This window comes from Maylandia zebra, linkage group LG17, assembly GCF_041146795.1.
Source record: "Maylandia zebra isolate NMK-2024a linkage group LG17, Mzebra_GT3a, whole genome shotgun sequence".
In the NCBI taxonomy this organism is placed as follows: Eukaryota; Metazoa; Chordata; class Actinopteri; order Cichliformes; family Cichlidae; genus Maylandia; species Maylandia zebra.
The window spans coordinates 38,605,060-38,617,821 of record NC_135183.1 but is presented as its reverse complement, the minus strand read 5'-3'; the positions used below and the strand labels follow the sequence as shown (position 1 = coordinate 38,617,821).

Sequence of the window (12,762 nt, the reverse complement as noted above, 5' to 3'; positions counted from 1 at the left end):
GTGTTCTCCATCAGTTCCTCAGTGAGGCCTGTAAGATACACATGAAGCTGATGGAGAGGGTTAAAATAGCAGTAGACTGCTGATTTTTTTCAAAAGATAAGGACACAACTTTATTATATAAACATTCAATACAGTTCTCAGGGTTAAAAATGGTATGAGGGTGTAGTTGTGTCTCATTTCAACACGGCCCACTTCTGCAATTAAAAAAAAAATCTACCCATAAATGTGAACTGCAAAAATGCAGGTCCAGACTCAGCATGGCACTGCTCACATGGGGTCTGTAATGTTTGTGCAGCAGGAGAAACGTTTGTCAAATTAAGCCGACTGCAAGCAAGAATGAGCCAAGCAGGGAGAGCAGGAGTTATTTTAATACACAGGTGTGTCCAGACCTGCTGAGAGATGCATCAGGGAACAGCAGCCCTTATTTCTGCGAGAGGCATGAAATGCATAAAAGTGTGGCGTTGCTTTGGTTGATGCCCTCACCACATGCAAAGCTGCTGCCACTCACTGCTGTGCACCTTCACTTGCCCTTTCTGGTGCTGTTATACATCAAAGACAGGAGCAGTGAGGGTTTCTCTGCTGGAGGCGTTGATGCTCGATTCAACGATTAGCGGTGCAATATTGCAATCCACACCGGGTGCAGGAGAACATCATGTCAAAAGCACTGAAGTGCAGCTCAGCTTTAATGTTAGAGTCAGTGCTATTTCCTGTGAGATGGTTAGATTAGATCACTTCCACCTTCACAGTTTGCACGAGTCGACAGCGAACCACAAAGTCACGGAAGATATTTTAAGATGTCTTAACGTGAGACATAATAAACAAAATGTACATCACGTCGGGCATTTTTCACGCATGTGTTGAGAGAAAGAGGATCTGCAGGATGCTGGCACAGAAGCTGTGCGATCGCTCTTTTTGCAAGCAGTGTGACTGCCATTTCCTCCTCTTCCATCTGCAAACACAAATGAAACGGGGGATAATTATCAGAGCCTTTAATCCCCGGCAAAATCTCACAAATAAAATGAAACGAGCTGTTGAATTTAATTACGTATCATCAATCCCTGCCACCTGTTGCTGTGTCTATTCTTATCCCGCTCGACTGTCGCTTCTGACACCGGCCGATGTGCTCTCATTTGTCTCCCTCTAAAGGCTCTTTGTGAACATGTCCTCACTCGTAACATTAGTACTCTTTAAAGGATATATTTAAAGGCGCTGGAACGATTTCAGATGGCACATAAGGGAGTTTCGTCACTTCATGGCCATTTTTCTTTCTGCTGTCTACCTAATTTGGTCTGTTTGAAATGGAGTTTAACAGGAATTGAACTGAAACAGACTCAAAGTGATGGCCGGACACACCGGTTGTTGCATTATTTCTTGTTTGTTTATTTTGCATTCAAATAGGATGCTGCTCTGCTTCTAGTATCTAGCGAATGAGGTCCACGGTATGGCCACAGGCTCTGCATCACCTCTCCTCCAGTGCTTCTCCCTGCTCCTGCTCTCAGCAGGCACTTTCAAATCAGCTTAACTCCTGCTTGAACAGGCAGGCAATTAAAGCTGGCGAGACAGAGGACGGAGACCACTGCTCAAAAAGCACACGCAGACAAAACAAACCTTCTTTCCCCCTAAGTGGTCCTCCGAACTCCCCAGGAGACCCAGAGCGCTATCTATCCATCTGTGCCACGTCTCAGTGATATCATTGCCTTTGTCTGGCTGTCCCTCAGGGCTGGGATTGTGTCTCTCTGTGGGCCCTGTTGGCCTGTGGAGAGGTGTTGCAGAGAGATGGCTGCTCATGTCTGTGAAGAGGAAGCGACATCTGTTGGTAAAGGAAACTCAAAACGCCTCTTAGATTAAATGATCATTTTTCTTTCGTTGCTTTCAAGAACATCCACCTATTCATGGATACTTTACCTACTTTATGTATTATTGTTTCTGTGCTTATTTTTTGGATGAGACAAGGAAGCAGATCCTCTCCCTCCATCTCACCCTATCCCTACCATCCTCTTCTGTCACAGCAGGACACGTCCTCCTTCACTACAGTCTTAGTCTTCCTCTTTCCTCCTGCCGAGCAGCCTTTAGCATCCTTTGTCTAATATATCCACTTTCCCCACTCAACCCAGGCTGTCCCTCCGTCATACTCATTTCTAATCTTATCCATCTCGCTCACTTTTAGCATCTTTGCCTCTGCCATCGGTGTAACTAATTAATTTGCTGCCCATCCAGATAAATTATATATTTTTTTACTCAGTTCTTAAAGGTATCACATTATTGGTTTCGATGCCCTGCAGGAGGGCTACATTTCTAAACTAAAAACAAACCGCACTCTGAAATAAGGTTTAAGAGAAGATATCTCTAACGCTGGAAACCTTTTAACCATCCAACCAAAGTTCCCTCTAATGTTTCATGTGTCTGAGCGAACGCACAAACTCCCTGAGCGGCCCCATGGACCACTGTGAGCAGCAGCAGACGTGTGCACTGTGGTCACGCCAGCATCCAATCCATGCAAGTTACATGTTTATTAAAATAATCAAATTACAGCATTTACATTTATGTTAGACTACTTTTAATTAACTGCTTTGGCCCACTTACAATGAAAATGCACTACACACTGACTACACAAGATTTGCGCTAACTTCGCAAATCTCTCACATCTCAAACACGCCTTCACTCCTAAAACTTCCCCCTTCCTAAACAACTAAATGTCATGTTGCCATATCATTTTTGATTGGTCCACATGGTACATTTTTCCACCAATAGGAAAGGCTGGAGGGTGTTTTTGTCTTTGCTCACAGGCTTTTGAGCGTTTTCCTTATCAAACGCAGTTTTTACCGTTTCTTCCCGCAGTAAATATAAACAACGACAGTATTCAGGAAGAAAAACAAACACTGCAGATATTTTTATCATAACTCTGGTTTTACGTGGCCGATCAACACAGTTTAAAAACTGGTATAAAGTCCACACTTTGTCCGTCAGTTGTTCCGTCTGTGGCTTGGACTGTGGGATAAGGTGGCATCGCTCTAATCCCATACGGGAGCAGCCAGTCACTCACTGACTAACACTGCAAAACAGAATTGTTAAAGTTTTAATTTTAATTTCAATTCAGGTAGATTTTTTTTTGTGCGCAACGCAGATTTTCTGTGCGCAGAGACCGTGCCCGCAGTGCGCACGCGCGCAGCTTAGAGGGAGCATTGCATCCAACTATTATTAAGTTGGTTTCTACATGAGTTCAACATTTATACATTTATACAAAGCTGCACTGAAGGTTACAGACACACGGGGGCGTGCTTACTCTACTTTCTAAAATGTTCAGCTTGCACTTCTTTTCTTTTCCTGTCACTGGGTTGTTGTTTTTTTGTTCTTAAATTAAGATCAGCGGGTTTAATCAATCTCATTTCACAGTATATGAGTGAGAAATATTTCTGCTGATGTTTCCTGTGATGTCTGCTAGACCCGACTGTTTGGTCGGCTCGGCCACTTCAACCAGATCCTGTTGTTATTATTGGGTTGACAGGAGCGTACTAATGAGCCCTTTTCCTCTAACTGAACCATGACATGATGGAAAAATACCACATGCATGATACGGTCCGTCACAACAGCCACACGAGGCTCAAATTATTAAAATGTCTTGTCTGTTAAGAAGGATGCTGTTTGTTCCACTTACAAAGAAAGTAACAAACAAACAAACAAACAAATAAAAAGAAATAAAGCTACATTGTTGTAGGTTTCTTTCTATCTGTGTTTTACAGGTAAAGGTGTACATTTTAAACGATGTTAATCCTGCAACAGTTTACATGAAAACACAATAAACATTCTATTAATGAAAATACAGAGAAATAAAGTAACATGTGACGAATTCAAATACATTGAATTTGCTGTGAATTAATTTACAGTAACTTTAATAAATTACTGTAAATTCCAGTTACAGCAGCAGAGCAGGAAGAGTGTAGAGAATAAGTTGATTATGGGTGGAGGGAGTTACAGCCAAACGCAGTCACAGCCTCTTTAAATACTAAAGATAAACATGTTTTTACTGAGACGCTGCTAATGCTACAGTAATGTCCCCAACTTGAAGGTCAGGAGGCGTTAAATCAACCCTGTTTTCCTTCTCTTGCACTGTCATTGCAGCTTTTTGGCCTTCAACACCTGTAAACCTCATATTTAACAGTACAAATGGTGAATATAGGAGTTTATTTATTTTGGCAGTGACAAGAAACTCAGCTGCCAACAGGGGGAGAGAGGATTTAATATGATTTTACTCTTGATCTATAATTTAATAATTGCTAAAACAAAGATGTAGTAAATGTAAATTGTCTAAGAATAGTTTTAGTGCGTATGTGCTTTATTCTAAAATAGATGGCAGCTGTAAGGGGAAATCAGATTCACAATAAACAGATATATAGAACATATACAGAAAACAGCCAGCTGCTATTTGAGTGTCCATGTGACTTTTATTTGGAAGCTTTAAAGTCTGGGATGAAGCTAAAAGAATTTCCTACTTGTGAACAGTCGGGTTCAGACACTTTTCTTTTTTTTCTTCTTCTTTTGCTCGGAAGTGTGTAAAGTCCGACACACGTGTTTTGATGTCCTTCCAGCTGTTTGTGGCGAATCATGCTGTCTGGACCTGCAGTCTGGACTGGAGGACCCTCCCTACAGCCTGTGAGATCACTGCACATTTAATTAGACAGGATCCGCCAATTAATGGGAGGTCACACTGCAGCTCTCAGCCTTTTAAAAGCAGGCGGAGCCGAACCTTCAGCAGTGCTCCGAGGCTCCGGCGAGGTAAGCCACGTTTTTGTTCCCGTGTTGTCCCTCTTTGGCACATCAGTCAGAAACATCACTGGAAATATGATGGAGTTTGTGTGCGTGCTTTTGTGTCTACTTTCAGATTCTACAGGAGGATGTCTTCCACACTACTTTGTGCGCTTATTTTTCTGGCTTGTGCTTTGACGTTTAGTGGCGCTCAGAGTGAGTATAACCTGGCATCCTGTAACATGGAAACATTAAACTGGTTTCCATTCTTTAATATTCTTTGGTTTCATTTGTTTTTAATGAAAGCCTTTCCTGGAATGCTTCAGGTTTTTTCTGCTTGTACTCGTTCATATTTACTCTGTTAAATAATTATTTACCTGAGGGGGAACCTATGTGTACCTTATGTATTTGTCACTACAGCAGAAATCAATTTCTGGCAGGGTTGCACAGACTGTGCCCTCAAGCGGGACACATCAGGAGCGCACGTGTCGTCTCATCGCTGCACCCTCTGCCTCTGACATTTATCCTTCTTTTACTGTTACTGACAGCGAGCTGCAGAGGACGGTGCGGTGGCGAGTACTACAGGGGTTACAGATGCCAGTGCGACTATAACTGTCTGTCTTATGGCGAGTGCTGCAACGACTATGAATCTCAGTGCACCACAAGTGAGGCCTTTTCATTCTTTGGATCTGTACCATCCAGCAGAATTGAGATTTTTGGTCACCATTGCTGAACCCTTACATATAATAACGTCTAACAACCAGCTGTGCAGTCTCACTGTGTTTGTGCGTCTATTATGATGTTTGTGCGCAACAGAAAACTCATGTAAGGGGCGCTGTGGAGAAAACTTCAAACGAGGCCGGCTGTGTAGCTGTGACTCTGACTGCATAACGTACAACCAGTGCTGTCCGGACTACAAGAACCACTGCGATGCACAAGGTTGGTCCTTTCTAGCTCATTCAACTCCTGTGTGTATGTGAGGGATTCTTAATGCATGCTAAACAGATAGATTTCATCATCATCCTTAGTTCATCTGTGGAGTCATACAGCCCTTATGTAACAGATTACATTTAGTCATCAATATAATATACCATCAGCTCATGCACGTTGTTATTATATAATTATGGCAATTTGTGACGCATATTGTGCACAAACGGGAGGAAGATACTAGGATGAATGTGTCTGTGAAGGTTCTCAGTCATCCAGGTCATCGTAGTCTAAGGAGCTTGGAAAGAAAAGCGTCTGGACTTCTTTAAGTTGCTTGAAGACGTTTCACCTCTCATCTGAGCAGCTTCTTCAGTTCTAGGGTCAAATGGTGGGGACAAAGGTAAAGATCAAAGGTCACTCTCTCGAGGATGCTAATGTTCACATTTTGGAAAGAGAAGACAGATGGTTTGACAGAAACATCTATGTCCACTGTGAACAACCATCTTTGAACAGAGGGCGGGGCTTACCACACCAAGGGGGCTCTGGGACTCTCCACCATTTGACCCTAGAACTGAAGAAGCTTCTCGGCTGAGAGGTTAAACATCCAGACGTTTTTCTTTCCAAGCTCCTTAATCCAGGATGAATGTGACATCCCCACTCTAACTCTGCCTGCATGTCCATCACCAGCATGCACAGTACGGCAGTATAACCGCAGCATGCAGCGCATGCAGTAATCTGCAACGATGCAACGTTTGACAATAATTTCTGTCTTGGTAATTGCTGCAGAACAGAACAGTGGAGAGGCCAGTGCTGCAGCAGCAAAGAAGACTAGTTCATGCAATAATGTAAATGATAACAAATCCAAAGGTATATTTTTCTTGGTAAAAGGTTCGATTCCTCCTAGATTTTCAGTCATTTGGGGTTAAAGGCAGATTTTATGGGGGCTACACCAATAATGGTGATTTTTGTTCTCGTTCGTGAACGTTCCCACAGATCAAACTTTGAAAGAGGCAACAGACCAGCTTTCTACGTTCAGTGAGGGAAACGATGAAGGTGAGTTTGCTCTTTTTGAACTTTGCTAGAGAAAGCTATCCAACATTTGGCTCTAATGACAGGAACAAATGCTCACTCAGTCACTTTGATGACTGTCGTGAACTTGATTCGGTGGATTTTAAAACGCATACGTCAGGAGGATGTTTATGGCTGTGAATTTGTCACAGTGGTTTATTTTCGGGGCTAAATCCAGGGGCATTAGCCTCACAGGCCAAATGAAACACAAGGTTGTTGTGAGTGGACTGTGTGTGGGAGGGTTGGGCTGAGTCACAAGAGAGGAAAGCGCTAAATGATGCCAGAAATGAGGACAGGACATTTTCTGGGAGTTTTCTTCAATCAAAGCTCTGAACACTTTTGCATCCAGAGTCCGGAGGAGGACATGTAGGAAAAATAAAGATGGCCGATTAAATGATTAAACTGTTTGTGTGAACCCTGCTGCTGCCAACAGATGACTCTTCAGTTCCTCCGGTCGGTCCAACATCACATCCACCAGATGATCCCACTGATGGTGAGCAAAGCTCTTTCCCAATAAAGTTACACAAGTCTTACGTCCAAGTGCGCACCTCATCTCGCTCTCGTCACATTCTCACAGATGTGTCTGGCCCGATCTTTCCCACTGAAGACTTTTCTAAAACTGAACCTGAAGATCTGGAGGCCAGTCCAGTCCCGGAGATCAGCAGTGACTATGAGCTCTCCACAGTCGACCCGCTGGGTGAGATTTCCACCGAGGCCACCCCGACTGCAGCGAGGACTCCTTCAGACAACGACGACCTCGTCAGCACCACTGCAGAGGCCCCGAGTGACAGCACGAGTATGTGAGATATCTGTTTATGGTATTTGATTCATACAGTTTTTGTGAGTTACTTTAGCAATAGATTGCAGAAAAAAACCTCAAATGTAGCAACTAAGATACAAATTGCAACTAAAATATGCAAATTGATATTTAATTATTTTATTAAATCGATTAAAAGACTTGATTTACAGTGATATGACTTTCTCTCTGCTCACAGCAGCAGCTGACCACATTTCCAGCGAGCCAACATCAACTTCAGTACCCTCAGTCGAGCCTAGTTCTTCAACCAGCTCCCCACAGCTGGACGCGCAGACACCAGCAGTGGCTATTATGGATGCTGTCTTTCCCTCTGATGAACCAGATAACTCACTGCTCACCATCACCTCTGCCTCCTCAACCATCCCAGAGGAACCCACTGCAAGCCACCCTGAGGATGTCACTGCAAGCAACCCTTCAGTTCTTCCTTCCACCAGTGCTTCCTCAGTGGGATCTGAGGAGATATCAATGGTTGAAGCTGTGACCACCCACGCTCCCTCACCCACAACTGCAGCGTGGAGTATTGCCACAGACGATCTGCAGACCTCCAAACCCACCGGGGCTCAAGAACCAGAGCCGACTCCACCTGTGGAAAAACCAGAGCCATACGAGCCAGACCCAGCTAAGCCCACTTCTAAACCTGACACGAAGCCCCTGGAAACCCAGAATATAGACGATACAGGAGATTACCAAGCAGGTAAGACTGTTTAAAAAAAATAATTTGACCAGATTCTTTATGTCACATGCAGAAAACACCTGAGGGACTCACTCTGTGATGGGCACAAGTACCAAAATTTCCCAAAATCTAATTTGTTTTACGAGTCTGGCACGATCGCAGCCTGTGATTACGTGTAATCACAGGCTGCTACCAGTTTTATGAGCTCAGTTGTTTTTTCATTTTCCCTCACGCTGTAAATAAATCTGACATTCCTCCGAAATTGGAAGTAAAGTTCAGCCACATTTAAGAGGTGAAAACAAGCTCACAAAAACAGCAGAAAATGACAGTCAACGCCCAGAAACACAGTCTGGGATTACGTGGTGGGTGGTGTTTATTCCCACGGGTGTCTTTACTTTCCCCAGATGACAGCAACGATACAAACCTATGCAGCGGGCGGCCCGTCAGTGGAGTCACCACACTGAGGAACGGCACAATGGTGGTGTTCAGAGGTTAGTGCAGCTCCTGTGCAGGTTTAACTCTAAAAGGATCAGTCGTGTCATCCCAGTCCAACAACAGTGGATTTGCATATAAGAGAGAAACTAACGGAATGCATTGAAGACGGGGAGAACTGAGGGGAAATTATTATGAAGCATTAAACTGAGAGAATGAAATTACAATGTTACAATAGCTTATCTAAAACCCTATATAGTGATATTATCACTTTTACAGGTCACTACTTCTGGTTGCTGGATAGTAACAGGGTGCCAGGTCCACCCAGAGGCATCACCCAGGAGTGGGGCGTCCCGTCACCCATTGACACCGTGTTCACCCGCTGTAACTGCCAGGGCAAGACGTACATTTTCAAGGTAAACGGACCAATCTCAGCAGAACCACTGAGCGAACAGCGTTACCCTTTATCTGCCCAGAGTTTAACACTGCATGGTGTTCACAGGGAAGTCAGTACTGGAGATTTGAAAACGACGCTTTGGACCCCGGCTACCCCAAAGTCATTACAACGGGGTTCGACGGGCTGCGGGGCCACATCACGGCCGCCCTGTCGGTGCCCCAGTACAAGAGGAGGGCAGAGTCAGTCTACTTCTTCAAGAGAGGTAAAAATTAGGGGGCGGAGCTTATTAAACTACCAGAAAAGATAGATTTTGCTGTTCATTGCTTCAGAAAGAGAATTGTAATAAACAATGTGTACAATGTTTGTTTTGAACACATAAAAAGGTTTTAAGATGTTTACTTTCTTTTCCTCTAGGTGGAATGGTTCAGAAGTATTCATACCAGGCTGGTGTCAGGCCAACATGTGGCAAGAAAGTCCAGTATGCCGTTTACACAGTCCGCAACCGAGTAGTTCGACAAGCAGGTAACCAATCAGTTTATTTCGATCATGTAAACAATATACAAAGTTCATTTAGCAAAGAAAAGAAGAGACACAGCTACACAACATAAAGCCAAAACATTTCACCGTTACCTGTTCTGATTCAGTTACATATAGAAGAGCAGGAAGTAATCCCGCCCCTTCGCCACGAGTTATCGGTCAGCATTCAATCAGCTTCCTTACTGATAATCTGCAGTAATAATAACGACATTTCTGATATAATATTTACACCACATTATATCATTGTGTTTTTGTGGTTCAACAACTTTGCCTCCACTTTTAAAAAGTTAATGTAGAATCCAACAAGTATGAATCCAATTTCCATTCACTGAATTTGAACATTTTCCCTTTCTCTATAACTCATAAAGAACAACTTAATACCTCTCTTTATGTTTGTGCACACTAACTTTTACAATAGTTGTGCGTGAACTTCGTGAAGCGAACCCCGGACAATCCTCACTATTGTTAAGCGTGTTTACAGACGTATGACTGGCTCCATGCTTAGACTTTGGCTTAAACGTGTACACGAGCTGCAGCGCACACACTGCACCGAAAAAGTGAGTCATAGCTGGTGGAGAGGAGCAAATAACTGCAAAATGGAAACAAACACCCATCGTACGGTTTATGGGATGAACAAGGGTTTGTTCACAAAACAAAAACACTGCACTGGACAACGCCAGTACGGTTTGGCTTCATGGCACAACTTTAACCCGGATCGTTTCATTTCCAGCCCCCGTTTTAGGACCGGTCATCAACATTCGGACTTCCTGGAGAGGCTTCCCGCCCGCCGTCACAGCCGCCGTGTCTGTTCCCACAACCGCCGAACCAGAGGGCTACAGATACTTTGTCTTCTCAGGACGTAAGTCACACACACCGCACTGTTTACAGAGCTGGAATAAAAGCATGCGGTTTGGCAGTGTTTGAAGCAGCAGTGGTGTTTACGCACGCCTTTGTTGCTCAACTTCAGAAGCACAGAATGTCCTTCACGTGTCCGTCGGCATGTCGTTAACAAGGACCACGTATGTGTGTGTGTGTTAGGGTGTGCACCTGCAGCTCAAATTTATTGCAGTTCCCACAGTCAAGATTTCCATTTCAATGGTGATGCGTAAGAAAACAGGCGGGTGTCCGTGGACGAGCTGCAAACTGTAGCAGCGACCGTGTTGATAAACAGCTCTGTGCCGCGTTCATGCCAGTCTACCTGAATATAGAGCGGCACGAAGGAAAATATTGTTTTGTAAGTATCAGCTATTAATGTAATCGTCTAATGAACTTTCTGTTTATTCTGCTTCTGCAGCAAAATCCTACAACGTGAGGTTGGATGGTGAACGTCCCGTCATCGCTCCTCCTGCGGCAGGCTCATCACCGCAGTCCAACAACTTCATCAGATGTTCACAGTAAAACAACAAAAATTTTTTCGCTTTGTAAGTTTATTATAATCATCATAAAACACATCAGGATGGACCCAATAACAAGAAAGTATCTAATCGCATTAACAAAATGAAACTAAATCAAAGCCAAACACGCTTCATAACAACAGATCAGTCTGAGCTTTCCTGAAGGGAACTACGGGCTCTTCACTTTGATTTTTCCTTCATCGGGCGAATCTTCTCCCCTGTTTCCATGACGGAAAAGCTTGACCTGTGGAGATGGAAGCATGTTTTTAGACGGGTTTGCTGCACTGATGTAAAAAATTAATAAAAAAGAAAAATATGGTGACAGTAAAATGTGTTCTGAATAACCACAATGAATGTACCGTGTTTCCTGTCGTGCTTTTCATTAATAAAAGCCTGAATGAAATGTCTGAAGTCCTTTATGAGTGGCCATTTAAAGCAGTAATAAAATCATTGCTCAGTCTTGTGCCCATTATAACGTTCGTGTTACATCACTGTTACCACGAGCTTTCAAACGCGTTACCTCCTCTCTTCATGCGGCCGCCGCGGCTGTCCGGCCATCGTTGGAGCTGTCTGCTGGGCCCGGGCCGGGACTGTTTTGGTGGAGCGCTGCTTGTATCTAAAAAAACAAAAACAAACATAACCTACTGAATATGCAACAAAGACAAAACAGATGGGGAACGGCACAGTCACGAGGCTGCAGTGCACCTGCAGAGCTGGAGGAAGGCTCCTGGCTGGTGGAGGGGAGGCTGCTCTTGTCGGACGCTTGGCTCGACTCCTCCATATCGCCCTGAGACACCACGGGGTCCATCGACACTTCAGCACCGGGCCTGAATCAAGCAAAATGCACCTCGGATTATGTAAACTGTGACCTTCGTAACTTCTCTCATTTTGGTGAAGTTATTGAAACCGAGTGGAACGAAAGGTTTCAAAGAGGCAGAAGTTCGAGGAGTGACAAGCTGCTGAGAGGGCGAGGCTCACCGATCAGTGTCTGGCTCCAGGAAGACGTCGTCTCTCTCCTCCCCTGCACCGGCAGCTCCTGGTGTTGATGTGCTCACCATGGGAACAGACTGAGAGGCGTGCTCTGTTGTGTCGGACTGAGCCACTTCTGAGAAAACAGTTACTGGAAGATAGAAAGATGAAAACAAATTTCAACTTTCCAGTAACTTGTAGTGCTCCCAAACCCAAATTTCATCACACTTATCCTAGAAAAGATAGTTTTGAGGAAGCTCGGGAAAAGGCAGTGCGACATGCTTTAACGGACACATCCCTTCACATCAGACTGACAGAGACAGACAAATACCTGGAGCCCCAACTTGTAGCGGAGTGGTGGGAACGCTGCGTCCACCAGACTCCTCCTCGTGAGTGGCTAAAAACAGGGGACTGTCATACATCCCAAGACCTGAAGAGAAGAATTAGTTTGCAGTTAAAGAGACTGTGGTGCGTACTGATGGTTCTTTGGGGTTAACATTTGGTAGATTACCTCCTTGTGACGCGAGCTGACCCAGATCAGAGTGTGAGGAAGAGCTGGTCTGCGGCATGTCCTCTGAAGGGCCAAACCTGAAGCGCGGCACGCCAGCTACCTGTGGCGAGCTGAGAAACAAAAGAAGCACGAACGTGAATTAGGCGACTGTGGAGCGACCAAAACGGACCAGTTAAGATTTTATTTTAGAAGCAAATGATCAAGTTTGAATGAATAAAGGCTGGTTTATACGAACTCAAGTCTCAGTTTGAGGAGATGCAGTCAGACAGCTCTACATGACTGCATGTTTGTGGC

The 12,762-nt window shown here is 44.3% G+C and overlaps 2 protein-coding genes across 4 annotated transcripts in view; one reads left to right on the top strand and one right to left on the bottom strand.

The window, feature by feature from the left end:
* The first annotated feature begins 4,628 nt into the window (after positions 1-4,628).
* Positions 4,629-11,391, top strand: prg4b (proteoglycan 4b). 3 transcript variants are annotated; one of them, XM_014407322.3, is made up of 15 exons: positions 4,629-4,773; positions 4,880-4,959; positions 5,292-5,408; positions 5,560-5,682; positions 6,457-6,537; positions 6,664-6,723; positions 7,172-7,231; positions 7,316-7,534; positions 7,737-8,249; positions 8,633-8,719; positions 8,940-9,076; positions 9,163-9,319; positions 9,472-9,579; positions 10,325-10,453; positions 10,889-11,391. In XM_014407322.3, exons 2-15 carry the CDS (start codon positions 4,893-4,895, stop codon positions 10,990-10,992), a joined length of 1,962 nt encoding a protein of 653 aa, XP_014262808.2. In that variant the 5' UTR covers positions 4,629-4,773; positions 4,880-4,892; the 3' UTR covers positions 10,993-11,391. The 3 variants fall into 3 exon arrangements, with proteins under 3 accessions (XP_014262808.2, XP_004553883.2, XP_004553884.2); XM_004553826.3 differs by having other exon boundaries at positions 7,734-8,249; XM_004553827.3 differs by lacking the exon at positions 6,457-6,537 and having other exon boundaries at positions 4,631-4,773; positions 7,734-8,249.
* tprb (translocated promoter region b, nuclear basket protein) overlaps positions 11,096-12,762 on the bottom strand; it is a 21,932-nt gene continuing 20,265 nt past the window's right edge. The window contains exons 45-50 of the mRNA XM_012919810.4: positions 12,469-12,578; positions 12,289-12,387; positions 11,967-12,108; positions 11,694-11,815; positions 11,509-11,604; positions 11,096-11,232 (exon numbers count right to left, since the gene is read on the bottom strand). Of these exons, the coding sequence (XP_012775264.3) occupies positions 11,186-11,232; positions 11,509-11,604; positions 11,694-11,815; positions 11,967-12,108; positions 12,289-12,387; positions 12,469-12,578 (616 nt within the window). The 3' untranslated portion in view covers positions 11,096-11,185. The remainder of the gene's footprint in view (positions 11,233-11,508; positions 11,605-11,693; positions 11,816-11,966; positions 12,109-12,288; positions 12,388-12,468; positions 12,579-12,762) is intronic.